A 27,835-nucleotide genomic window follows, 5' to 3' on the forward strand; every position below is an offset into this window, starting at 1 on the left:
TGTCAAGGGCCAGGACAACATGGGTCACGGTGACACTGAGTGGTTCTGCTGTGCCACACACGGCAGACAACTGTGGTGCTACTCAACTCTGGTGAGAGGCTGTGTCTCCCGGATCAGCCACCGAAGAGCTTCATGCCTGCCTTGCCTCTCCAGTTCTGCTCCAATTACTTCCCTGCACTTCTGATGGTAGTCGTTCACCCAGTTACACTAGAGAAAGGGAGGGGATATGACATTCAGCATTAACACAGAAGAGCTGGGGCCCTTACAAGTTATGTTCAACCAAAGGCCCTTTGTAGGCCTTTGTGCTTTTTGGGACTGAGCTGTTTGTCTGGGATAGGATCCTCTCCCAAAGAGACAGACCTCTCATACATGGAAGTGACTTGCAAATTTCATGAGGCTAGAACTGAAGCAATTCATTCCAGGCTTTCAGAGGAGCCAAGATTCAGTTCAGCTGACCAGTATTTAAAGTTTCTGCAAATCACCACCTCCCAAAAGTCAGAATAGCCACCTTGGCACAGTCTAGTAAATAACTCTGCAAATTGTAACAGAACAATGCAGTCCTGATAAGCTGCTCTATTATCTGAACAGGTAACCTTACAGCAGATCTTGGTACTCTTCACAGTCCCATTCAGAAAGAGGGAACGCAAATGGGATTATCATTCAGAAAAGGAGGATGGGGGTTGAGGCAAAATGAAGAGTATGATAGAAAAACAGGAAGAAATACACCACAATGAAGGTACTGGGAGATCTGAACAGAAAGTTTAGTGTATGAAGCTATTAAAAAAATAAATGCTGCTGAGCAGGTATCACTGATGCCTGGAGTCCATATATACTGCAGAATGTGATGTGGCTTGAATGGGATTGGTCATGAGTAGATATAGCCAATATCATGCAACAGTCACTAGTATAAGTCTCTGGGGAGGCAGCATGATAGTCTCTCAGGAGCAAATTAAGGCAGGAGTAGGAAAAGAGAAAATAGTGGCAATCCCTAGAGTGCCCCATCCCTAGAGATTTTTAAGGCTAGGTTGGATGAGGTTTTGTGCAACCTGGTCTAATGGTAGGGTTCCCTGCTCATGGGAGGGGAGTTGGAACTTGATCTTTAAGGTCCCTTCTAACCTTAATGATTCTATGAAATACCACATTCAAGGGAACTACCAAAACATCATTAGACGGGTCCTCACTACCTTCATCTTAGAATAATTTAGGTTGAAAGGAAAGCTCATTTTAGTCTACCCTCCCACTGAAAGCTGGATCAAATTTAAAATTAAGTCAGATTGCTAAGAACTGCCAGATCTAGGAAACAGAACAGAAGCCAGTGATTCTAGTAAGCAGAACAGGACAAGCTGGTTCTAGTGCAAAGAAGGCAGTGCAAACCTACTGTTTCACTTACCTCTTTTTGTGTCAGCAAATTAACATCAATCATTTTCGTCTGGATTGGAACCAGGGTTAAGGGTTCAAAAGTCAGGCTCCCTCTGTTTTTGAAATTGTACTGCAGCAGAAAGACAAATGGGATTGTAAAGTTTTAGAAACAGCTCTAGCCAGACCACACTCCTTGGTTCATGTCTTCGCTACAGAACAACTCATGTAACATTCAGATGAGAGGGCAGCAATTTACAGTAACATTTTTCTAACAGCTCAAGCAAAGAATCTCAATATAAACCTCATTTATTTCAGCAGTCACTTTTTAAAGGCCATGTCCCAGGTCACAACTATACAGGACTCAGCTAAATGACTATACAGTCATTTTCACTTCAGCATTTCTAAAAGCAAAACCCAGACAGACTGGCAATTATCATGTTAAAATCTGTCTGTACTTTTGTTTCTATTGACACTGAGGATTCTCTATCAGAGAAGAAAATCCCAACTTGAGAACATTAACCAACTTCACAGCAGAGATTCCCAAGGGGCTGAATAAAGATGCTTCTGGTCTTTGACATTCAGACAGAAAACATTTTAAAACTCTCACATACACATTTCAACCTATGGAAACTCTGCAGAAGCAGAACTGTCTTCTGTGCCCCCATTAGCAAGGGAGACTTAGAATCAGTCTTCACCAAAGCAGGGTTTTGGAGACCAGGAGTCTTGAAGAGGATTCAACTGTCTGCAGTACAGTTCCACCTCAAGTTGCAGTAGTTTAAGTTTTATAACCAGTGAGTCATGGAGAAAGGTGCATCTCGAGTAAGTCATTCACCTTGGTTTCAGCAGGGATCACAAGGACCACATTTTCTATTCGGATCCCAAAGGACCCATCTTCGTAATAACCAGGCTCTGCAGAAACAGACAGTAATTAACTAAAGCACATAGCTGTACTGTGCAAATACTTATACCCTATGGCCAAACTTCCCCTCCATGGCTTTTAGTCCACTGAAGTCACTAAGCTATCTTGGCATCAGGCATCCACAGAAGCAAACAAATTTCTGACTCTACTTAATCTGCACAGAAGCTCCGAGCAAGGTGACAGCAAAAGTTTTTAAAGATAAGAGAAACAAGACAGCCCTCGAGCTCAGAGTCTTCTTCCAAACCAAGAGAAAGCACAGAGTACATGTGTTTCAAATACTAGACAATCTGAAAATATTAATGTCTTTATGAAAGGCAGGTGGGTAACACCTTCCCCCAAAACACTAATTTTACACTATTCCCGACTCTCTCAGAGGACTTTGCAGCCCTGAAGGAACATAAGTCTCTCAGCAAACCCCAGCAGGCTGTTAATTTACTACAGGAAGAATAAGGCATATAAAGATTTAACAGCTGCCTCAAATAGCCCACAGCAAAGACAGGATTAGCTCCTGAAAGCTTGGTGTCCACCTTGTACTGTAGCCAGCTCTTCCATTGCAGAACAGGAGGCAGCAAGCCAAGGCTGGGCTGGGTCAGCAGCATAGCTCTGCTGAGGTTTGCCCTGTGGAGAGCAGGAAGCAGGCCCACAGCACCTGACTGCAACTATGCTTTAAGGAAGGTAAAGAGCTAAAATCTGAGGGTCTTTACCTAGAAAGCTTTAATGACAATTAACAAACTGAGGAGGCAGGACTAAGAGCTTTGATCCCACCTTTCATTTATACCATTGTCAGATTTATTCCCTCTACATCTTAAAAGAGCTTGATCTCTCCCCCCCCAGTAACCAGAGAATCACCAATGCTTAATACCATCGGACACGATCATGCCAGCCTCCAAGGGCTCATCTGCAAAGGTTTTGTAGCTAATGCCACAAGGACCCTCATGTACATTTAGGAAAGAGCCAACTCCATGTCCTGTCCCATGCAGGTAATCCAAACCACAATCCCACAAGGCAGAGCGGGCGAAGGAATCTAGAAGGTGACCTGCAGGCCAAGGGGAAGAGACAATATGGAGAGAGAATTTGATCAAGTCATGGTCCCTCAGAGAAGCTGATAATCACACTGAAGGCTCAAACGTGGAAAACATGCAAAAAAACCCCAAACAAACAAAGCCACCATCACTCCCTCAAAACTTCAAGCCTTCTCAAGTACAGAGCCCCTGCCTGTCTCTCCCCTCCTCTCCTGTTACCTCTTCAGATGATAGTCTGTAATAGAAACATTGCACTGCTGCTTGCTCCACTGGAGTCTTCAGGAAATAATCTAGTAGTCAAATTTCCTACAGAGAATTCTGTACCTTTCTTAAAGGTAGCTGCACTACCTGAACTCAATGATGATCTGTCAGTTGTATTTGATGAACTAATCAGCCAGACTTCTTGTCTGGATGGCCAGTTATCTCCAACTGCTTCAGCTAGAATGCAAATAATTACTGTTGCCTGCATGTGAACACCAAGCCCGTATGTCCAAGCTCAGACACAAACCAATTTCAGTCAGGATTTCTCCTATCACTACACAGCTGCTTCTTCCTCACCTACCCAAGAATGCAAACTGCAGAAAACTCTAAAAAGATGCATCTTTGGACTAGGTGTCTGACCACAGAAAAAACAGCTCTGCAACAAATTCACCAGGGGTGAATATATGTCACAGCTTCTCCTGCACAAAATCAAAACAGCTCGTTTGTGTGTCATTTTCCCCATACTGATCACTGGAAAAAAGAAAAAAAAGATTCCACATTAACTGGAAGAGAATTAGTCAGTCCTTCTGAAAATGGAAAATTACCTCCTGCTTTGCTTGGGCTCTGGATAAAGCATAAAGACAACCTCCATGCACAGAAAGGCCACAGATGTGTTAAGCGTGCCATCTGAGGAAAGTCATTGTCACCCTAGAACCAGAGCACTCTGAACACCCTTCAGACTTCCCCCATCGTATTTTTCAGCACTGGTTGATGCTGAGAGAGAAGGCATCAGAAATCCAGAATCCAAAATGTTGTGATGGAAACAGACACAGTTACGCCAGCATCTGCCTAACACATCTGGACTTGTCAAGAATAAAGTTGCCCTTAGACCACTTACTGGTCTTCAGAGGTCACTGCTGTGGTCAAAACACTGCACCTCACCAACCTACCTTTGGTTCCATTTGGGAAGATGGCTGCACTCACAGCTATATGTCCCTTCAGGACATAGGTGAAGCATTCCTGTCAAAGAAATGTGTGTCATAAGTAAACAGGGACTTTGTCTTCCCCAGGAATGGAAAGAAAGACTCCATCTAGTAGCAAATTGCTGAGGATCTGGAAATACTTGCTTATGCTCTCCTATGGCTGGCAATGCCAAAACAAACCAGGAGCAGAACAAGTTTAAGTTGCTCTGATGATCTTTCTCTGCTAATTATGGAGAATGCGTCACAAACGCAGACTGCAGGTTTAGCAGCAAGATTCACCTGCCCTACATGACTGATTTTCTTTGTGGCTGTAGGTTGACTTCCTGAGCATAGCCTACAGCATATTTCCATCACTGAGTGAAGTATAATGATTAAATTAGTTTTAATTAAAGAAGCCATTTAAAACATACAAAATTATATTGCTGAATTTCCAACACAGAGCTTCTTGGAGAGGTCTGAGACTGTTTTTTTATATGGTACACTAGACACAAACCACAATTGCAGTGTTGCACTAGACACTGAGCTTTGCACTAAATTACACCCCCTTAACTGCCATGTTGAACAAACCAGTAATGTTTACTTACCCTCAGCCTGCTATTTTTCTTATTTCTTAGAGAAGACATGTCACTTTGCAGATGAGAGGTGGGCATTTTAAGATAGAAAGGTGTAATTCTCTTAATCATTTAGGTTATATTTTTTAAGTGTGACAGCCTCCTTTTCTGTCTTCATCAAGATGCTGTCACATTATTAAATAAGCTATACCTGATAAAGCACTTTGACTCTACAGCAATAGGGCACATTACTCATTTGTATAAGTATCTCTAATAATGAGGGTCAGATCACAAACCACACTGATATGCCAACTTACCTTTTCATAGGCTGACGGTGTCCCAAAATGCATTGTCCTAGTCACATCTGTTGTACCATCTCTTCCAGAGGCAAATAAAGATGCAGGAAGCAAACGGATGGGGGAAAAAAGAAAGATCAAAGTGAGAATGCACAGAACGTAGAGTCAGACTGCAGCAAATCAACCAAACTCCTAACTGGGTAAAGTCACCTGCTCCAGTCCACAAGACTGATGATGTAATAGCTCCTAATCTCAAACATTCCTGAATACACATGTCCCAGATGTAGCAATAATGATTTACAATTCAAAATGTTATCTTTCATCTCTAAGAATCCCAAAGCCCTTTGCAAATTACAATCTAAAATGATCATTAAAATTATGCTAATTTGAGTTTTAGCAACTGGTACCTGTCCATTGAGAAGAGAACACAGAAAGCCCAATTCAGACAATCTGTATGGAAGCTTAATTATTAGCAGCTTAACAATACATACTTATGCGCAAATGACAGCCACCAGCTCAGGAAAGGGAAGTGTAAGAGCGTACAGAATCCCTTTCACCCTCAGGATGTCTTTTGCTAAGATTTCTAGAAGTTATGCAGCATTTGGATAGGGGTCAGTCTTGAAACGTCAGAAACTGGCTCCAATTTCCTTCTACAAATATAATTTTGAGCCTGCTGTCAAAAGCAGAGGCTCTTGAAAAAATGAGCTTCCTTTGAAAAACTCACTCCTGTGCCTACGCTTTTCCGGGCACACACAAGACATGGTCACAAAGAACACATGGTTTAACGTCTCAGCAGGGACAAGCAGAGCATCCCTGTCACAATGCTGTGGTAATTGCCATTGATGTCCAGCTTACATTATATTCAGAAGGCTGCTTTTCAGACGGGCACTAAGGAAGTCATTAATTAGGTCATGAGAGGGGAAGGAAAATAGATCTCCTTGTAAAAATCTTTTCAAAGGATGTTTGTATGCTTCTTTTTCAAGGCTCTTCCTGACTGACACAAGAAAAAGGCATAGCTCTGAAGACAAAGCTCATCTCAAAGGACCAGCCAGGTTTGTCCTGCCTCTTTCTGAACAAGCCACTTGTCATCTATTTACACTGGTTAAAAACATCACTTCTTTCATTTTCCATGGAGTCAGAGTTCCACAGTAAACAGCTGCAGAGATTGAGGCAACTCAATGGCACTGTCAAAACAGCACTAAGTGAGTCAACAGACATGATGTCTTCCCAAAAACACACCTGAGACCCAAATGGCCACTGGGATGAGAAACCTTGTCTCTGAGTCTCACTCTGGAAAGGCAGAGAACACCACGAGGCAGTGCTGTCCTGCTTCTTTGCTCCACCTAGTTCTGACCTCAACATCAGTCAAATCTGCCCACATCCCAGCAGCATAGGTGCCTCACTCAGTTGTGCAGGCAGCACAAGGCTACACCAGGGCAGTCAGGCCTGTTTCCTGCAGCTCTAACACCAATGGGCCAGGTGAGAAGAGTTGCAACAGACAGAAACATGCACCACCAGCTAGAGCACAGCTACCATCACACTGGTAATGGGACTCTAGCACTTTCGATCTCATTCCCTACCCCAGAAGACAAGGCTTGTCAGCAGTCCCAGTTTGCTGTCCTGAGCCCAGACCAGGGCCTCCTATCACAGACCAGTTACCCATTGACTGATGCACTTGGCTACATTCAGAATCCCACACACTCCCTCCAGAGGGTATACAACAAGCAGGCTCTCTGTGAAATGGCACTGTGCTCAAAACTACATTTGGTCATGCTTCTCACAGCAGCTGTGAGCTGACCCTGCAGGTGGCCACTGGGAGCAGAAAAAGTATTGGTTCAGCACCATTTATCCCACTCACTTGTACTGTGCTCCGGAGTCCAGGAGGTAGATCTCATTCACAGACAGTGTTCTGTTGGTCTCAGGAACTGGCCTGTTCAGGTAAACACAGTTTTTAGGTATCTATCCCATGTCTGCCACCCAGAAACCATACTGAATGCAAGCTTGGATGTGTCAACTCTGATTTCTTGTGGCAGTGATGGAAATCCCACACCTGCTGAGCCAGGGATCATACCAAGGAGTGTATTTTTCTACAGTAAATAGTAGAAAATAGCTTTGTTTCTTCCAGACAACCCTCAACATGTGTCACTGGGCATATTTCAGAACAGTTTGCAACTCATACTTATCTGTCCCGGACTTCTACCTCTTTTCCATGGCCACTGAGCAGATAAGCATCATAATGCATGCAGGCATTATGAGAGAGACCTTTATTTAAAAAGTGTGGAAGCTCTTACGGAATAAAGCAAGATAGCAATCAACAGTGACTACATCTCTCTGGAGTACTCTGTTGTGACTCCACAAATAAGCTAGACAGCTCATTCCAACTATGTTTGCTGAAGGATGAAAGGAGAAGCTGTTTCTCTTACTTGTAGTGAATGATGGCTCCATTTGGACCTGTGCTTGATATGGTAGCAAAACTCAGTTCAACAAAGTCTTTCTGTTGGCTGAAAGAAAAGGTTGTGATCACTACAGCAGAATGAGAGAAGCACACCAGGCACCTGGGGGCACTTGGAGTGCTCCATCCTCAATTTGACACCATCTCAGCCTTCCCCTTATGCCTTGAAAGCCACCTGGGCAAGCACACTTGGGTAGGAAAATGGTACAGATCGAAGGTCTATCCTCCCAACCATGCACAAATCTGCTTTCCATCTCTACTCTTCCCTTACAAGCAGAAAATTCACCATGCAGACCACCCAGGGAAGAGATGCCTTGAACTATTTCTTTACTACTTATTTACTAAAAGGCATTTTTAGAGTTCCTGTTGATGTACACATGGGAGGATCTCTCAATACCAATGGTGCTCATTCTCCATCAGAAGAAGAAGAAATCTAACCCTTACATCAGCTTCTCTGTCTTAAGAAAGCAACTGTCTCATATTTAAGTGTCCTAACCTGTGGCACTCCTCATTGGTATCTCAAAAGAAAAGCAGATAAGATCTAGTGGGCTGGGACTTGTACCTCCCAAGATACCTCATTCCTCCCCAACTCTTTCAAGTGTTCAAAGCAATCCTTCAAAATGTATCTGTGAGTTTGATTGCTAAATAATTAAATAAAAATTAAGGATAAACACACTACCCAGAAAACATCCCCACAGGGGATTTAATTTTTACCTGCGAAACTCCTCTGCTTTGTCTGCAGCAATTATTTCTGTCACTGTTCCCTTTGGAACCTAGTGGACAAAGATGTAGGTTGAATTACTAAACCAACAAGCAAATAAAATACTATAATGCTTATGTACTCTGCCTCATCTGTGCATTATGAAACCCAGTCTTGAAGTGGCCTGTATCCAGGTTTTCTGTCCTCATTTCTCAGTAATGGCAAACACGAACCTAGGACTACTGTGCAGGGCATTTGAGAAGCAGGAAGCAGAGACAGTCACAGCAGGATTGCTGAGCCCTGAGTAGGGAGCACTTGGTGTGGTATTAACTTCACTGAGATATGTGCAAAGGTAAGTTCTCACAAGGCAACATCTCTTCACAGACAGGTTACACTAGGCTTAAACAGTTCTCTCAAACAGCCCACGGTATTAGCAGAATTTTTATTTCAAATCAGAAATAGAAGCAGTTGCAAGAATAACAAAGGATATTAAATTTTACTTTAGGCATCTGATAAATTGAAACCTGTGACAACCTCTCCAGAACTGGACAACAGGCAAAGGGGAGCAAGATCTCATATCCCCTGCGGCAGACTCCTTGAGGTACTCAGACATGTAAAAAGGCACCCTTTGGAAGTCATCAAGCCATCTCCATAGGTAAAGTCAATGGACTCAGACATGCTGTGGTACAGAAGGAGCACAGCTTAGTAAGCTGCTGTGTAACACGTGGCACACTGCATCTTCATTGTGCACTTCTAATCCAGAGCAATGTCTTTATCCCATTTTCACTGTTCAGAGGCATGACTGCACCTCTCCATCCATACTGCCAGACAACACTGATTAGCATGAGAATAACTCCAAAACATTTCACCAAACTGGATACTATTTAATTATTTATACTACAAACCAGCACAAGTCAGTACTAACACTATATTAAGCCTGGTCAGGTAATTTCTCATCTGCTCTGGCTTTGATCTGTGTAAAATGAAAGGGAGTATGTTCTTTAAAAAAACTCATTCAGCCTTGGATAGAAGTATGATTGAACCTCCTCAAAAAAAACCCCACAAAACAGATAAAACCCCAACTGTTTCCCCAGTTATAGATAAGGCACTATAAAGCCTATAAAAAAGTTCATGCTAATGAAAAATTTTACACAGCAATAAAATCTCCAAGTTAAAAAAAATAATAATACATTACCTCTTTCTCCAGCCAGTTAAAGAGCTCACACAGGGCAACAGCATCTTTAATCTATGTTAAAATAGGCACAAGAAAAGTGAATTGAGGATAAAAAAGATTTATCACAGCTCAGTATAAAGTTTTTTGTGTAAAAGAATCCAACCTGTACGTTTCAGAAACACACACTAAGATAACTTAAGAGGTCTTTCCAGGCTCTACATCCTGTAATTAATACAAGCACCAGAAATGTATCTGGACAATTAAATAAATGTTAATAAATGTTTACTTCTGGGAGATATTTTACTGTGAAGAACTACCAGGACTCAGCAAACACAAGATTTACCCTACACATGACTTTCAAGCTTCTTTTGCTTCAACACACAAGACCTTGCATTTTAGATCATGGAACGTAACCACATGACACATCCAGCAATGTGACAGGGGAACATGCCCTTTGGGCACAGAGGCACCACACAGTTTGTCACACAGCTTCTGGCTTCTCTCTTGCCTGATGATCCCCATTTTTATTCCTTTTTTCTACATGTTTGCAGCACACAAGGGCAAGGAGAAGACAAACATACATGAGAAAAGCACAGTTTTGTCCTCAGGTGGCAGGTGACAAAATGTTTCTCCTCAGTACAAGTCCTTTTATTTCCCCTTAACTAACAGAGTAAGAAAAGTTTTGAAGTAGAAAATACCAGTTGCCAAGAAACTTGCAGAAAATTCAGGACAAGCCCAGAATTGCCAGCCCTGCTTTAACTGGCACATTTCTCCTATTGTGAAAACTGCTACTTGAATATTTACACAAAAAAGAGAACATGAGAAAACTTCAGCCCCGCCATGAACCTGTTTTACAGGCAGCTTCTTTGCTTGAAAATATGAAGCTTCCTGGGAAATCAGCCTGATTTCCAGAGTGTCAAGACTATGACACAAAACCAGAGGGCTTTGAGGACAGTGGCTGCTTTTGAACATCTTGGCCTGTGTTTTGCACCATGTGCTGAAGAATTTCTGTGTTCTTTAGGCTGTGTTTGTTCAAGTGATAACAGTTTGAAGGCTCCACTGAGTAAGACAACAGAAGTAGCAAAAGGGAGAAAACATCCCTTTGAGGGCCCATATTCTAAACAACACTTCTCAAGTCTGCATGGCCTTCCAACAGGGCAAGGTTGGTTCCTCACACTATTACAAATGTTGTTCTTCACTCCAAGGGAATGCTAAACAAGCAAAAAAACTGCTTGAACAGCAGTAGATGTTTGTGACAGAGAACCATTTTTATCCAGCCACCCAAATTCTTATTTGCTTTTTTAATCCAAAACACTAAAATTTAAAGGAAAATGTAACACTTTTCCCTAAAAATAAAGCAATGCTCTTGCAACAAGCAAGGAGGCTCTCGAGGCTTCACTTACATGTGCTCTTCTCATGCCTTCTGTTTCTGATGCATTCTTCACAGCTTTTGCAATGCAAATGGGGGTATATGGGGTGAGGTACCGGTAAGCCTGCAGCAGAAGGAGAGGGATTATTGTGGATTAGTCAGACTACGTAATCCTACAGGTTTAATATCCCTGCCCGGCCACCATTCATACTGTGGCAGCTTCCCTTCAGGACTATGAGGCATTGGCTGCCAGTAGTCAGCTTAAGTGCACTGGGGAATAAAGAGGAGAAACAGTCTCCAGCTGAAGGAAGAACAGCCACAGAGAAATGCAAGGAACTAAAGGCTCAACAGCCTGTCATGAAGAAAGGTGAAGATTTGGATATCCTAAATACCATGTATAACAATGTCTGAGCTATGGTCTTCCCGTTGCTGATGTACACTGAAGGTCCAGAACCAGCCAATGAGAAACACCAATCCCAGGGACTCAGGCAGAACTCAGGCTGTACAAACAGAAGACCTAAACAGTCACTTGGACTTATTAACACCTTCAAGTAACAGAGAGCAAAGGATACTCAGCCCAGGTACCAAGAACTGGAGTTGAGCCTGGAGGGCCTTCCAACGCTCTGGCTCCTCCAGCACTGAGCATCACCACTTCTAATGATCAGCAACCCTGACAAACACATCAAGAGCCCAAGAAACATATAAGGCCTTGCAAAGCTGAGCTATATATGCTGCCCACTTCTGAGACAAAACTTTCCTGTGCCTGGATTGGGTGAGCCTCTATTAAGGACTAGTAACTAATCCCTTACCACTGTGCACTCCCCCAGATATTGGCTGTCCTTAGATTAGCAGGAATCCTTGCCTGGTTCTGAGCACATCTTTAGAAAGTCACAGGCTGAGATGACTTGCTCAAACTTCAGCACCCTCAGCATCAGAAGAAGGAATAAAAATGAAATATTTTTTCCCAGTTTTCTGCTTTACCCATTATGTATCGGGACATGGGATAAGCACCTACACAACCACAGCCTAAGCAACATGCTGTTTTCCTATTCCCAATGCACCAGCATACAAACAAACATGACTCAAATTCACAGGCCCTCAGCAAAGAACAATTTCACATAAATCCTACAGGCTTAATTTCCAAATTCTTAAAAATAGCAAAACAAATTCACTACATTATACAGAAACTGAAGAAGCCACAAGAAAGTCAGGAAAGTCCTTTTACCAGTCAAGACAGAATTTCTCAATGGTAACATTATTAGACTGGTTTGCCTTTTACAGATACTGGTAGGTTTTTTTAATCTTCAGTGAAAAGCATATTTACATGCAGCCGTAAGGAAATCTATACAGGGTTTGCAGATCTGTGTTTAATAATGGACTGGATTTTTGCCAGTGTCAATATTTGGCTTTGATGGAGACAGACTAGATGGACTTCCAACACTGAGGTTTTTCAAAGCACTCCAGGCCAGTCACTTGGCTGGTGTAAAGTGGTGTAGAGCTGGAGAAAAACACCCAGCATGTGGAAATGGGAACCTTTGGCTCTTTCACTGGTTCTACAAGTGGTTTTTAATTAAGACATTTCAGTCCTCCCTCTCCTGCTTTCTATTGCATAGAGCTCCTTGAGGCAGGGACCCTCCCACTGCATACAAAGGGCATGTAGCACTGTAATGACCCAGTATCAGCCGTAACTTCCAGTCTTACCATGGTAAATAATGTCACTACAACTCATTACATTCCTCAATCTAGGCCAGACCTGCTGTATTTCTCCATGTGGATGCTCTGCATAAGTCATTTACAGCAACTTACCCAAACTGGGGTTAGTCCATTGACTCCAACTACAGCAAGGGGTATTCTATTCTAAAGTCAAAAGAGCAACAACAACTTATCCTGAATGCTCCACAGACTCTATGCTTTCTGCTACCCTGAAAGAAAGACAGTGGGCAAAATGTCAGTGTTCTGCATGAAGAGGCCATTTGCACCTAAAAATGGATTGATGGCATCAGAAGATTTAACCCCAAGCAGGGGCAAAAAACATCTATCTTGCTTATGTATGTCTTGTTGTTGTTTGTTTGCTTTTTTAATTAAAAAGAAAAAACACACAAGGCAAACAGCATATTTCCCTCAAGTCAGTGCAAAGGCACAGAGAGCCACATCCTATACTAAAGGGATACACTGAAAGCAACAAAACTTTCCAGACTTGTTTGGTTTTACCCTGTGTCCTGACGCACCAAGTGCAATGAAGCTATTAAGGTATATCAGTGAATGTTATTCCTGGGGATATATAATGCATGGCTCCTGCTATTTTGGAGAGCTGGAGAGTTTAAGCAGAGACTTATGCTGGCATCAAACTGTGGCAGCCTGACAACAGACAAACACGTGCAGAACAATCAATGACACAGGCAGGAGATTTATGCCTGCCTGGAAGAGACAAACCTGGTGGTGGGTGAATGCAGACTTGCAGCAAACACTTTACAATTTAGTTCTTCCTTCAGCAACCCCTTCATCTGAGCCATGTGATTCCAGGTGGGCAGCCTGGACTGTTCGGTAACCCAGCACATGCACAGATTCTATTCAGTGGGTCTGGTCTTCCAAGGCAGTATCTGAAAAATACTCACTGGTTCCTGACTCCCAGCCATATTTACTCACAGTACCTGTTAGGTACTAGATACCTCTGCAAACTGGATGTTATTCTAGATAATGTGATCTCTAGCAAACAAGAAATGTACACAAGATGCATGGAAACCAGTTAATTTTTCCGTAGCTGCTGCTTTGTCCTTGCCCAAGTATCTCCTTCTGTGACTACTGGAGTATTAGGTGGACTGCAGGACTCCCAGACAGCCAAGTTAAAGTACAAGGTTAAGATCTTGCAAATGCAGCTGTACAGAAATAATTCTGATGCTACAACTGTCTCTCAGCAGATGCACTCACTGCATGGACAACCAGCAGGTTATCTGTGTTCTCACAAGGCTCCCTGCTGCAACAACTCCCTGCCCCTCCTGTCTTCAGTACAAGACATCACATATTGATATCCTCAAGCCACTGAAATAAGGGAAACCAGCTTCAGACACTTAGATGAAGCTTAATGCCCTCTCCAAAAGTCCAGCTCAAGTTTCCTACTTCAGTTTCTGCAAGTTTCCAGCTCTTACTGCTGCTCCACAGAAGGCTGATGTTCCATCCATGGGAAGAATGACCCAAGTTCACCCTGCTCCATCTCTCCCACTCTTCTCTAGCTGTACTTGTCTTATCTTAAGCTTACAATTCTTTGGGTAAATCAGCTTAGTGAGTTGTAAGGGCAGCTCCAGAGGGCAACCCCAGGATTAACAACCCCTCGATATTTCAACATAGCTGGATACTTTCCATACAAGCTCCAACCTGTATCATGCTTTGTAGAGGGGAAGCTGAGGCCAGTAGCTCCCATTAACACCATTCCTGACCACACTGAGCAGAGAGGACAAAAGTATTTTCCCTTGCAAGGGACACTAACCTTGGGAATGGCCTCAGTCAGAGCATAGCTGGCTTTGTCACTGAGCCACACTTTCTCCTTGGGTGAGAGGCCCACACCAACAGCCTGCAGCTCTGACAAGATAGATCCATAAGGCATCACCTGGATTTTAAACTCAGGCTCCAGAGTGGAGTCAAGCTGTAAGTGCTCCCTCACAGCTGGGTCCATCATCCGGTCACCATCGATGAAGAGCCTGAGAATCACATGGGACAGAGCAGATAAGTGAGATCACATCTGGCAGTGGTTGGAGTAAAGGAAGGAAGGAGAAACCATCCTCCTTACATTTCAGGGAGAAATGAGTTTGTTAATTATGTGCTATACTTCCTCCTATATTGTTTTAACCATTGGCCTTCACACAGCTTAAATCTTGTTTTGTACCACTCTGCTGAGAGGAAAGGAGCTGACAGCATTTTTGTTTGTATGATACATTCAAAATGGCTGCATCTCATCACCACACTCCAGGGAGGAGAGAGTAGCAGAGGCAAATTATGGCCATTCTCTAATTTTTAAGGGCAACATCTGGAAATGGAAAAGCTACTGCTGTTCTAAGTACCATATTGTTCTTGCTTTCACCAAATTAGAAGCTTCAGCTCAACCTTTGCATACAACCTATACTCACCCAGCCAGGTTATACCTCAGACACACTTAGCCAGCAGCTTGGAGATGCCTCTAAAAGACTTCTGCTTGCTGAGGGTCATTATATGGGGGCAGTCACAGGAAAGAAACCTTCTCTCATAAGCCAGCCCTGGAACTTTTCTGCACAGTGCCAGCAGTTTTTGGAGTGACTCATCAGTGACATCAGAGTTTTCCAATGTCCAGGCCAGCTTTGGCTCTTACATTTAACCCAGGGCTCCGAGAGCCTTCCATCTTATCCCAGGGTGACAGACAGAAGGGTCAGTCAACGTGCCCAAGGCACCCAACAAGGCAGCTGAGGTGCTAAGGAGCACAGCAGAGCTGCCTCTCTAGCTCTGATCAGGGAAGGACAGTCATTAATGTTAAAGATAAACATGCTCAGAAAGGACATTTCAAAATGCCTGCACTTGGGCAGTTTAAAGACAAATACTTTGCTAGAACAGCTCTCCCAGAGAAAAATACATCTTTCGGGACAGAAGAGGGGAATACATGCACCTGATTGTGTTCATTCCTATGACAGCATATGCAAAAAACACAGGATTGTACTCAACATCAGAGCCTCGGAGGTTGAAAAGCCCTGGAAAAAAGAACACGAAGAATAACAGTCCTGGCTCATCTTTTGCAACACTAGAGAAAGCCAAAAATAATCTCAGCAAACATGGTCAACCAATGAGTTGTCATGGGTGCAAGCCCTGAATCCAGCTCCCACCCAGCTATACCACATCCCAGTTTTTCAGCAATCCTAAGTGTTTGCCAGAAGATGGCACCAGAAGTGCAATTTAAACACACTCATGGGAAAAGAAAATTGAGGTTTAATTTATAAAGGAGGGCTGTCTTGGAAGAAAGCAGGTATAGGCAAAAAAGACACAGACACACACAAAAAAATTGTAGTGTTTGCCCTTTCTGGTCTGCACAATGCAATAAAGGCTCACTTCTCAGCAGCCAGAAGACTGAAGTTACAAGTTATCCTTTCATTCCAAACCTTCTTTTGATACTTGAAGAAAGAAGGGAGACACAACAAGCAAGACTAAAATGCTCTTGTTCCGGTGCCTCCAACATCTCAGTTTCAGACTGCATAGTCTTAGCTTTTTTCACAAATATTTTATCCCACACAACTTTAGGCAAAAAAAAAAAAGTCAGGAGAGGAAGTAGATTTTCAGCATCCCCAAACTCCTGATTTTAGGGTCAAATAGAAACCCCAGGGTATCCAATTAGGCAAAATTAGTTACTCAAGGTAGTAAGGCCAGCCAGCAGGATAGCTGGGAAAAGAACCAACATGTCCTAAATCACAGCCCAGCACTGTATTCATCAAACTGTGCAAATTCTGCCACAAAAGTAAAAATAGAGTTTGATTCTCCCCAGGGAAGGAGTAGGTCACTTGAAAGCAGGAAGGAGCTACAAAAAACTTTACTGCAAGGGTACAAACTTCCTTGCTCAGTCAACTCCCACAGCAGTAAAGAGGCTACAGCCTCCTCTGTGGCTCACTCTTTCTGTCCCCAGAAACTTGCCTGGAGTTTAAACAGTGAATTGAATTGAATTAAATAAAATTAAGGACAATTTCTCCCCTTTCCCTCCTTAGAATAGGAAATCAACCAGGCACTTGGCAATAAGCATCCCTTATGACCTCCTCCAGTCCATCTTAAAACCCTTGATTCATAACCAAGCTTGGCTTTGCTGAGACATTTAATCTGAAACCACCTCAGGGCACCAATTTATCATTAATTTAATTGGAGATGCGTCTGAAAAGGTGAGACACACAATCTCAGCTCACGCAGACCTCCCTAGGGAGGAGTCATATTCACCCCTCTCAGAAGTACTTCTTTTACGAAACAAGCTCTTTGCTCAGTGTCCCAGATCCAGAAGAACCCACAGATCTCAGCAAGCTGGCTTCTCCCAGCGCCAGAGACACAGTGTTGGCAGTGCTGGAGCTAGGAACACATCCCCTTCCAGATGAGACAGGGGGCACAGGCACTAGCAGCACTCAGACCCTGCCAATGCTGTGTTTCCACTGCACCAGTCTGTGCACTGGTGATTTCTGCACAAAGGATACAGAGCCCTAGTAACAACAGTCCCAGGGGAACCACTGCTGTTTCTGGCCATTCTCCCTTCCTATGCACTGGGCTGGGAGCCAGGGTGTGGAGACCTACTGATCCTGGGGCCCCAAACATGGAGCAGACCCTCTAGTGGGACCCTGGGTTGAAATGACCTGGAAACACAAGTTGAACCCTGACCTACTTGTTTTAATCAAAGCATTTGGCAAACACTGGAGAGGCAGAGACTGACTTTAAAAGTCATGACAATTAGGAAGATGACTGAGAAGGCTGCATGCCCCACCTTTGCTTTATGCATACAAAGCCACAAGCTGCAGTGCTTTGTTTCTAGCCCAGCCTCCACAGCAGAAAAGTCTCCATCTTCCCACAGGGAGAGGCAGCATCGGGATATTTTACAGCCAGAAAATCTCTCAGGTGTTGGCTTTTTTTTTTTCTTCTTCAAACTGCCTCAGGCTTTATATATAACCTTTCTTTCCTTTTGCCTGGACTGTTTTTCAAAGGTGGTGATTTGCTGCATTTCCTGGGCCAAAAATGTGTTCAGGAGCTGCAGTGGTGCAGTAAGGCATTGTTTAGAAATACAGGGTCACTATTTATGACCTGTTCTCACCACTGCACTAGATGCAGGTAAATGGCCTCTAACAAACACATTGGCTGTCACAAGTGCCTCTCACCCTGCTGGGTTCTTCCTTTTCAAAGCAGGAAGGACACATATTTGTAGGAAGAACTGAGAATGAAAATGCAAACTTACATGCTACTTCATCCAAGGCAGTTACCACAAACCACAGGACTTTCCTCTCAGCCATTTTTGAACGGAGGGCTGTAATTTTGTCTCTCCAGCTGACCCCTGCAAAACACAATATGAAGAGCTACAGTCACCAGCTTTACTGGGGATGATGACATAAACACAGACCAAAACATTGGATTTTGGAAGTAACCAAAACACAGTTCTGCTTGTGCTCCTCACTCCTCTCTAATAACTGATACCAACTACCTTAAACAAGCTGCCCTCCAGATGTTGATGGATTTGTTTTTAAGTTATCTAGCATTCAGTTATTTGAAGTTTTGGGGACAACAGGGTCATTAGCTGAGGTCCAATTACCTTCTTGCCCAATTCATAGTGGACCATATTGTGCTGCAGTAGCGTTTTTCTCATTACTTTGTAAGAGAAAAGCAAAGGGATATAGGGCAATAGAAACAGTTCCTTTCTATTGGGACTTCTCACCTGTGTAACTCAGGTCAAGCGTGATGAGAGGCTTGCAGGGACGCTGAGGACAGTCTGACCAGATTGTATCAATCAGGTTTTCTTTGACAGGCACAAGGTCATGGCCAGCACTTCTTAAGACTCTGGACATCCTCTTCCACTGGTCTGCCAAACAGAAGAGTAAAGAGTGATACTTTTAAAGAACACACAGATTGCACAATGGCCTTGTTCACAGGAGGTAAACTCAAGAATCTAAGAATCCTCTTCCAGCCTTACCTGCTTCCCATTCCCTTTAAAAACAAAGCAAGAACTACTGCAATTACAGATCAAGAAACACAGCTGCTACAGGCAGCAGCAGGTACAGAACCTTGCAGCCTTGAAGCCTCATAGAATGGTTAAGGTTGGAAGGGTTCTTAAAAAATCAGGTTCCAACCTCCCTGCTATGAGCAGGGACACCTCCCACTAGACCAGGCTACACAAAGCCTCATACAACCTGGCCTTCAACACCTCCAGGGAGGGGGTATCAACAACCTCCCCAGGCAACCTATTCCAGCCCCTTACTACCCACACCTGGTTAGCTGTGTACCATCATACAACAGCTCAGCCAGGGAAGCAAGGAAGGAAAATCTAGTTGCTTGACCCAGAGTTATAAAATAAAGTAACACCAACCAGCTGGAATAATGAAAGGGTCCACTCCCACCTTCGAGCCTTCTGGAAGGACACTCACTAGCCAGTCCTCCTGAGTTGGTGTTTCTTTCAGACCTACATGGATTTAAAAAAAAAAAAAAAAAAAAAAAAGAGGCTTGCAGGGACGCTGAGGACAGTCTGACCAGATTGTATCAATCAGGTTTTCTTTGACAGGCACAAGGTCATGGCCAGCACTTCTTAAGACTCTGGACATCCTCTTCCACTGGTCTGCCAAACAGAAGAGTAAAGAGTGATACTTTTAAAGAACACACAGATTGCACAATGGCCTTGTTCACAGGAGGTAAACTCAAGAATCTAAGAATCCTCTTCCAGCCTTACCTGCTTCCCATTCCCTTTAAAAACAAAGCAAGAACTACTGCAATTACAGATCAAGAAACACAGCTGCTACAGGCAGCAGCAGGTACAGAACCTTGCAGCCTTGAAGCCTCATAGAATGGTTAAGGTTGGAAGGGTTCTTAAAAAATCAGGTTCCAACCTCCCTGCTATGAGCAGGGACACCTCCCACTAGACCAGGCTACACAAAGCCTCATACAACCTGGCCTTCAACACCTCCAGGGAGGGGGTATCAACAACCTCCCCAGGCAACCTATTCCAGCCCCTTACTACCCACACCTGGTTAGCTGTGTACCATCATACAACAGCTCAGCCAGGGAAGCAAGGAAGGAAAATCTAGTTGCTTGACCCAGAGTTATAAAATAAAGTAACACCAACCAGCTGGAATAATGAAAGGGTCCACTCCCACCTTCGAGCCTTCTGGAAGGACACTCACTAGCCAGTCCTCCTGAGTTGGTGTTTCTTTCAGACCTACATGGATTTAAAAAAAAAAAAAAAAAAAAAAAAGAGGTTCAAAGAAGAAGTCCTACTGAAGCATTCCCACACTACCCAAGAAGTCCAAGCTAATACATTGAATTCATGTTAATGAATGTCTAGACCCACAGGCAAAACAAGTCATAGGACACTAAAGGAGGAGCACCCCTGTGTCCAACATGTTCCTAATCCCCTGCATGACAGGGTATCCCTACAGCCCAAGCTGTAACATGCGCAAAGTGACCAAATAGCCTGTGATTGTTCTCTGTTCATCACCAAAGCAATATCCCAGCCTCCTGCATACCCATTTTCATGAGTGTCCAGTTGTTATCCATTTGATGTGCAGCTTGCAGGAAATAGCGTCCATCTGTCCACATGGCTGCATGCTGCTCAGTTACTATGGCAGTACCTAGGCAGGAAGGCAGAAAAATGTTGTCACCTAGAGGTGTGCAGCCACCACACAGAGACACAGACAGCAGGAAAGTGCTTGAAATGCACCCCAATTTCCCAAAAAGCAGCTCTGCTCGCTGTTCAAAAGTTAGTTCAGTTTCAGTGGAGATATTCAGTTTCCCTTGCACTACAACCTTCCAAATCTTATCAGAGACAATATGCACAGGATGCAGCCTAATGAGTTGCCTCAGATTAATTCAACTTGAGCATATCTCAGCCAGTCTGGAACTGGGTAAATGAGGCTTTCCAAACCTGCAAGACTGTGGTGTTCACTTAGCTGTTGTCACAGTAACAAATACTGTACATCCTCAGACTCCATCCTATCTTCTTACAGGGAGAAAGCCTGGCCATCCACAAGAAGCAGCTGTTACTAGACTAGTAGACATGGGTATCACTCCCAGCTGTCAGCTGCACTCCTTTCCCAAGTGTTACAAGCTCTAGCAGAGACGGCTGAACAGGAAATACAAACATAAACCTCTGATGGTTTCAGCATCTATCCCGTTCCACTGACTCCAGATGGAGGGATGCAAGCAGACAGCTGAAGGGCAGTGACATCTAAGCAAGGCACTATATCTGCCTTGCCCTTGGCAATTAAAAAAAACAACAAAAAAAAAAAAACCAAGGCACAAACAGAAACTGAATCCAAGTTTTTTGAGTCTCGGCATCTCTGTCGCCAGAAACCGACGCCCAGATTTGCAAAGCAGTTTCCAGATACAGATTCACTGTCTTCTACCAAACTTCCCCAATACAAACCCCATTTTAAGCTGCTTCAGCCTGAAAAGATGAAGCAAGAAACACAAGGTGAGCTCCTGTGTGAAACCTCACTGATTCACCAAGTGCAAGGCTGAGAACACAGACCTTTCAAGTATTTAACAAGGGCCCAAAACAGAGAAGAAGGTTAGGAAGAGGCCATGTAGAAGGTGCAAAATTAATACAGGATTCATGTTATCCATTAACAGCAGCCCACAGCCCTGGATTTATCACCCTCCACAGGAGGTCCCAGAGAAGTTTATAGGAACTGATGAATGAACCCTCCAAACACATAGGTAGCAGTATTTACTAAACCAATTTACAACTCAGGGAGGGAAAGGTCTTGATTGACTAAAGTGACTTTCCAACAGTCACACAGCAGAGTAAGTTGCAGAGCTTAGGGTACAGCTAGGGTAAAAACTAGGTCTCTTGAAACACAGACCTATCCTACAGCCAAGAAAACATCCTGTCTCGGCAAGATAAGCAAACTTTTCCACAGCGTTCAGAGTCCAAATACAGTGTTTCTGGCCCTGGCTCTCTTCAAACAGAAGGGCTAGCTCAAGCCCATCTACTATTCACCCAGTCCAAATGGGCAATGTAAAAATCTGTTTGTACTGGCTGCACTTCAAAAGAAAAGAGCATGGGTTACAAAGCACCACATGAAAGAGTTAACAGGATTTTACTTTACAGGAGGTTCATTCAGGGGTCAAACATTTTCTGAAAACTTGTTATTGCCCTGATATTACATAATTCTAGCGGGTAGCCAAGACATAATTCTGCAGATGCTGAAATGGGAAGAAAACGGCCCAAAAAAGCTGTGTAGGTTTCATTAGCAAGAACCCAGTTCTGGAAAGGTACCTGCAGAGCCATCAAATCCAGAGATGAACGCCCGTCTGCAATCACAGGGTGCAATGTACTCACTCTAGAAAACAAAAGAAGCAGCAATTATTTATGAAGAGGGCAGAGGGGGGAGGGTGGTGGGAATCAGCTGATGACAAATACTTTGATAAGCTTTTTCTCCTAAAGGACGCTACAGAGACAAATAAATGAGTTAAAAAATCCTGGGCTCTACTCCACTGGAACATTTAATCATCTGTGATTATATTGTATTTATGTCCAACTGTGTCTTTTTTTTTTATTTAAGCTGCAGCCCTTTTCTCCCACAAATGTCTGTAAACACTGAAGTGCTTCAGAGTTTGCAGATGTTTATTTCACACTCAGCCTCCCCTTTGGGCAACAAACAAATGCTGCCTTTGAAGCTGCAATGTGAAAGAGAAACAGTGAAGCACCCCTTGATCTTCGAAACCAGAGTAATCAGTGCATAAAATCTGTAAAATTCACTATCTCCAGTGAAGTCTCCTCACTGGCATTTGTAAGGATTCTTTTTAAGACTTTCTTTTACACAACATGACACTGAAAGAAAATCATCAAGGTGGTAAAACTGTAAAAGCTTTAACCCCTAGGACTTTTCATAGTTAGATCCTCTCACTTCTTCCTTGCCTACTCAAAACACCACTACACAAGAAACCAACAGACTATGGTCTGGTGGGCAACTGGAAATCAAAGATTAATCCATCCTCATCCCAACCCCATCACAACTTGTGCTTGTGGACACATTTGTTGGCAGCATTACAGAAGAGCGTGAAAATGCACAAACACCTGACATCCACAGGAGCTGCCCAAATTAAAAGAGCAACTGCACCTTGAAATGGTCCACACACCATTTTTATGGAATTCCACTCTGGCAAGTTTGGAGGTCAGAACTGCTGAGTAGGCTTGTCAAATAACTAGCACAACTCAGCAAATCAGCTTAATCCAGGCTGACAGCACCAATGTTTGAGCTGCAAAACCCCTGGATTTGTACCTTACAAATGGTCTGAAACCAAACTCTGCTTCTCTGCCCATAAAGTTTCTCTGCCCCCAATGGTGCTGTGGCAAAAGAAACACTCTGGGGACTCAGCTGAAAATCACAGCCCAATTCTGAGGTGGTTTTAGTTCCTACAGTGACAGATACTGCATTGCCCTGTATCTGGCCAAGGCTATTTTTAAATCACCTGATTGTTAGAAAATACTCCCTTCAAATGTTACTCTTCACTGTTCTAAAGAAGGCAGAGAGTCCAAAGCACAGGAGTGAGTGAGGAATAAGCACAAATTGCAGCACCTGGGACCAACACTCCCAATTACCCCACAATCAATGCCCCACCATGAACACCCATGTCTCTCTCCTCCTGGGAGATGCCCTAGGCAGCAGCTACCAACCACTCAACACTAATGTTTTGAAACTGAGCCTTGGGACAGCAAAACCCATGGCCCAAAAGAGGATCTGTCTCAGCAGCTTTTGCACCTGACTGCCAGGGCAGAAGATTGACAGGTATTGCCCTCATCTCTGAGCCAGTCCAGTTCCCTGTGTCTCTTCTTGTCCAGCCCCACAGACCCCACAGGGCTGTGACATAGGCTCACAGCAGCTGTGGGGAGGAGAGGATTCAGGATGTCCAGCCTTGGGAAGGGATGACTGCCCTCTACACAACTCCAGCTGATGGGGTAGATCCACCTCAGCCCACCATCACCACTAACCCCCTTTAAAATAACAGCAGAGGCACCAGCAGATAGAAAGGACAAAGTCGTTTTAGGAATAGAATCAAGTGCCGGTTTCCCCAGCTGCCTGTCTCACAGCAGCAGGACGGAACGTGAAGGCAGAGCAATGCTTGACCTGAGAAGGATTCATTACCCTTATGAGGAAAGGCTGAAGGTCTCTTTAACTTGGAGGAGATTGTGGGGCAACCTCATTAATGTTTATAAATATGTAAAGAGTGAGTGTCACAAGGACAGAGCCGGGCTCTTCTCAGTGATGTTCAATAATAAGACAAGTGACAACAGGTACAAGGTGGAGCATAGGAAGTTCCACACAAACATAAGAAAAAACTTCCACTGTGAGGGTGACAAAGCACTGGAACAGGCTGCCCAGAGAGGTTGTGGAGTCTCCTTCTCTGGAGACATTAAAAAACCGCCTGGACATGTTCCTGTGTAACCTTCTCTAGGGGATCCTGCTCTAACAGGGGGGTAGAATTAGATGATCTTTTGAGGTGCCTTCCAACCCCTAACATTCTGTGTGATTCTGTGATTTCACCATTTCCTAATGACTATTCAGCCTGCTGACTGCTACAACCTCCCTTCTCCTGCTCTTCCCTGCTCAGCACAGAACAGTGAAATTTATTAAAACAGTTTAAAAAAAATCTAGATCTGGTAAAAGCTGACCTAAACTAATAAAGACCTTGACTGTGTGGAACTACCTCATGCTGTCCCATTCACAGACAAATGTGGGGCATGTTTCAGGAGTTTACAATGAGGCAGATGAGCTTTAAAAGGGACGGTGAGGAATCTGGAGGGGAAGATGGTTCATTTATATCTGTCAGTCTGAATTCTTGCACACCCACCTGTTCTGTTCCATGCAGCAACCCCCACTGCGCAAAGATGAGACCATGTTGTGCACAAGCTAAAATTACAAGGGAAACACCTGCGTACGCCACACAAAATACAGGCCACAGCTCAGTCAGAACGAGGTATTTCCCCAAGGCTTGTCTTGCAGCTCCAATGGCCTTCAACCTGGCCCTCAACCTGGCTCTCCCTCAGGCCTTTCGTGTCTGTTTTCCACCACACCTGTCAGTCCTCGACATGCAGACAAATCTGGGGGCTGCATCACAGAAACCCTGAACTAAGCCAGGAAGAATCCCCTGAAAAATCAGAGGGGCTTATCACCAGAGCTTGTATGGTTGGGCCACTAACAAGTAAAAGCTGATTCTATCCTGATGTCAGCCAAGATCAGCAATGCAAGAATGCAGCTTGCTGCCCTCAGAGCTATGACACTGATGCCATTAAAGAACAAACACTGCTGTGTACTTGGAGGGAGGTCGGTATTCACTGCCAAAAACCTAACTGCATTGGTAAGATCTGGAACAGGTCAGTGCAACCTGTGCACAAGCTGCCTCTTGTTTTATAACTCCACTGATTCCTCAGCTCAGAACAAGCATGTGCCAGAGAAGCCAGCCCTCAGCAGAAGACAGCATCTCTGCCAAACCAAACATGGGGCCCTGAGCTGGACAGGTGCTTCCTTGATGTGGAAGAGCAGCCAGATATGACCAAATTTGTTTTCACTGAGTCAAGGCCTGGGGGTAGAAGCCAGCCCCAGTTAAACTGTGACTGGCTCCAAACCCAAGCTGTAATCTAAACATCATTCCCTCCCATTAAGAAAGCTCTTCCAATCTCTGAATATTCCCATATGGGCAAACTCCAAATTCAATGTAAAGTAGGTGATTCAACATAAAAATGGGTCCTGTATTTACCACTGCAAAACCCCATAAACTCAGACAGGCATTTTTAACTGAACCACAAAGGACTTAGGTGCTTCATTCCTGGAAACAGGGCATTTCACCCCTTTATGATCCTTTGACACCTTCAGATACACCACAAGATACAGCCAGAACCCATGAAAGGAAGCAGGGCTCTTTGTATGGACTTCAGAGCTTAATTTTGGTTGGGTCTGCCCTCCTTTCTCTTCAGCCTTTGGATCACTCAAGTCCCCAAGGAAACAGTCCATTTCTTCTGACTCCTTATCACCAGCACCAAAAGTTTCAAAAATCAAAGCAGCCAACAATCAGGGCTGGCTGGAAGAGCCACAAATCCAAAGTACTAGCAGCCTTGGTTAAGCCAGAGTCAGAGCCAGCTGTGTTTGAGAAGCTCTGCAAGTCTTTTAGCTCCTTACACAACTAAACATGGAAAGCAAAGCTCAAAACTGGTGGCAAGCCTCCTGGCAGTATTGTAGCCTAAGCCTTCCAGCCTTGGCAGGAAAACCAGTATTATTATTACGGAGCTCAGAGATCAAACATACCCAGCATTACAAAAAAAAATTAGTGAGCAGGTTGCAGCATCAGGGTGTATCAGCATCAGTTCAATCCAAGGGTTCCTTTGCATCCTAGAAGGGAATAAAGTTTCCCCCAATCTAAACTCAGTGTCAACATCATAGTAGGGAAATCTCTCTTCGTTGTCAAGTTCTCTGATGTGGATCCCAAGACAGGCTCAGGAACAACTGACAGAGGCAAAGATAGCAATAAGTAGCTTGAGCTCTGGGGAGGAAATGGCTCAAGCCACCAGAAGCTTGGGTATCATTAAACCACAGCCTTCTGAGTCATAGAGAGAGCTGCCAAAGAGCCAAATCTGACTGCAGGGCTGTAAAGTTCTTATTTGAGTACAGGAAACAAACCCTTGCTTGGAACGTGGGGAAGCTGCAAATGTCAGCTCATCACAATTTACCTGGAATCAGTAAGCCCGTTCTGGGATCAACAGGCTTCCGCCAGTGCCTGAAATTGCATCAATTCCCAAACCTCAGAGACAAAATTCTGCACTAGATAGTCAGGAGGTGCCAGAATCAGGAGCTTTTAGAAATCATTTCCATTCAGATAGATTCACTCTGCAGAGAAACCTGACCAACTCGCCCAGCAGGAAATAGCAACATGGGGTTCTCTGCTTAACTGCACTCTGTCAAGGAAAAGAAAGCAACAGAAAAACCCAGAAGTCCTAAGGGTCACATTCTTCAACTCACATGACAGCATTTAATGTCTAGTGAAATGAAACCGGAGTTATATATGGACAGAGGCAGCTTGAGGCAGGAATGCAGCAGACAATAGCAGCTGCAGAAAACGCCTTCCCTCTACCTGCCCAAGTTTGGATCTCCCTAAGAGGAAACATGATGCTGCACATACAGTCCCAGGGCATAGGCAAGTCTGGACCCAGCTCAACCCAGTGCCAAGTCAAGGGCAAAGGTTCCGATTCAGTTGCATTTTGCTCTTGTGCACCCTGGGGTAAAAGGGAGCTTTGGGTGTGAGCCAGGAAAGCTCCAGGTCTTTTGTTTCCTGAAAATGGCTGAGTGAAAAACTCAGTCCTTGGGTCTCCTAATAGAGTCAACAGAAGAGTGAAACTAGCACATGAGCAGGCAGGGAACGTAAAAGGCAGTTCAGCAACTTCATGTCACAGATTAAAAAAAGTCTTAGAAGTGGAAGCAGCACACAGCACAGTTACTGTCACCAGTTACCACCCTGGGCCCAGACTTCCCTCCTGCATTTAGTGCATGGAACAACCTGATGGAGAGGAGCATCAAAATGGAAAGGCCTATGTGGCCTTCTCGTTCCCTTCCTCTCCAAAGGCCCCTCTGCGTGGCATCTCCAGGGTTTTAGCTTAAGGCAGCATATTCAAGCAAAAACTGAACCTAGCAGAGTAAAGTATCTGCAACTAATCCTTTGCCACTTTGCTTCAGAGTTTGCATTGATCAGGAAGTGCTAATGGTGAAACTAAAGCCCAGATAATGCCTTTTCTCCCTCCAGCAAATCTATTTCTCCCAACAGCCAGGATGAGGACAGCCGCGATGGGGACTCCAGAAACTTTTTCCAACGTGCTAATTTTCAGGTTACCCAGGCTTTTATGCTAGAAGCATCAAAGCGAGTCAACAAAGGATTATTTTAGTTATCCTTGGCTTTTATTTTTTGCAGGGAAGGAAAGTGAAATCATTCCTGTAATCCATCCATCTGTACCTGGTGGGCATCTCCAGAGGGCACTATGTAGGCTTGGACAGGCTCCTGGACATACTTGGGACTCTTCATCACCTGCCGCAGTTGCTTCAGCAGCTCTGTTGTAATTTTTGGACTCATCTTTCTACC

General features: G+C 44.0%; 1 protein-coding gene across 1 annotated transcript; it reads right to left on the reverse strand.

Moving 5' to 3' along the window:
• Positions 1 to 78: 78 nt before the first annotated feature.
• On the reverse strand, positions 79 to 27,835 carry XPNPEP1 (X-prolyl aminopeptidase (aminopeptidase P) 1, soluble). The gene is made up of 19 exons (XM_010007903.1): positions 27,710 to 27,835; positions 21,987 to 22,050; positions 20,233 to 20,337; positions 19,833 to 19,925; positions 18,435 to 18,578; positions 17,961 to 18,056; positions 15,657 to 15,738; positions 14,511 to 14,721; positions 11,061 to 11,150; positions 9,679 to 9,729; positions 8,498 to 8,556; positions 7,755 to 7,832; positions 7,190 to 7,261; positions 5,353 to 5,413; positions 4,452 to 4,521; positions 3,141 to 3,314; positions 2,192 to 2,268; positions 1,391 to 1,489; positions 79 to 207 (listed from the first exon to the last, which is right to left on the reverse strand). The coding sequence occupies exons 1-19, from the start codon at positions 27,824 to 27,826 to the stop codon at positions 79 to 81; spliced, it is 1,872 nt and encodes a 623-aa protein (XP_010006205.1). The 5' UTR covers positions 27,827 to 27,835.

Source organism: Chaetura pelagica, unplaced genomic scaffold (genome assembly GCF_000747805.2).
Source record: "Chaetura pelagica isolate M959 unplaced genomic scaffold, ChaPel_1.0 scaffold531, whole genome shotgun sequence".
NCBI lineage: Eukaryota > Metazoa > Chordata > Aves > Apodiformes > Apodidae > Chaetura > Chaetura pelagica.

What these genes read in the sequence shown, in the direction of transcription:
- XPNPEP1 (XM_010007903.1), bottom strand. Translation starts at nt 27,826, where the DNA reads ATGAGTCCAAAAATTACAACAGAGCTGCTGAAGCAACTGCGGCAGGTG. An exon ending in TGCCTTGGATGAAGTAGCAT is followed by an intron (nt 15,739 to 17,960) that starts GTAAGTTTGCAT and finishes TCTTTTTTCCAG; the next exon opens with GGCTTTTCAACCTCCGAGGC. An exon ending in ATAGGAATGAACACAATCAG is followed by an intron (nt 14,722 to 15,656) that starts GTGCATGTATTC and finishes TGTGATTCTCAG; the next exon opens with GCTCTTCATCGATGGTGACC.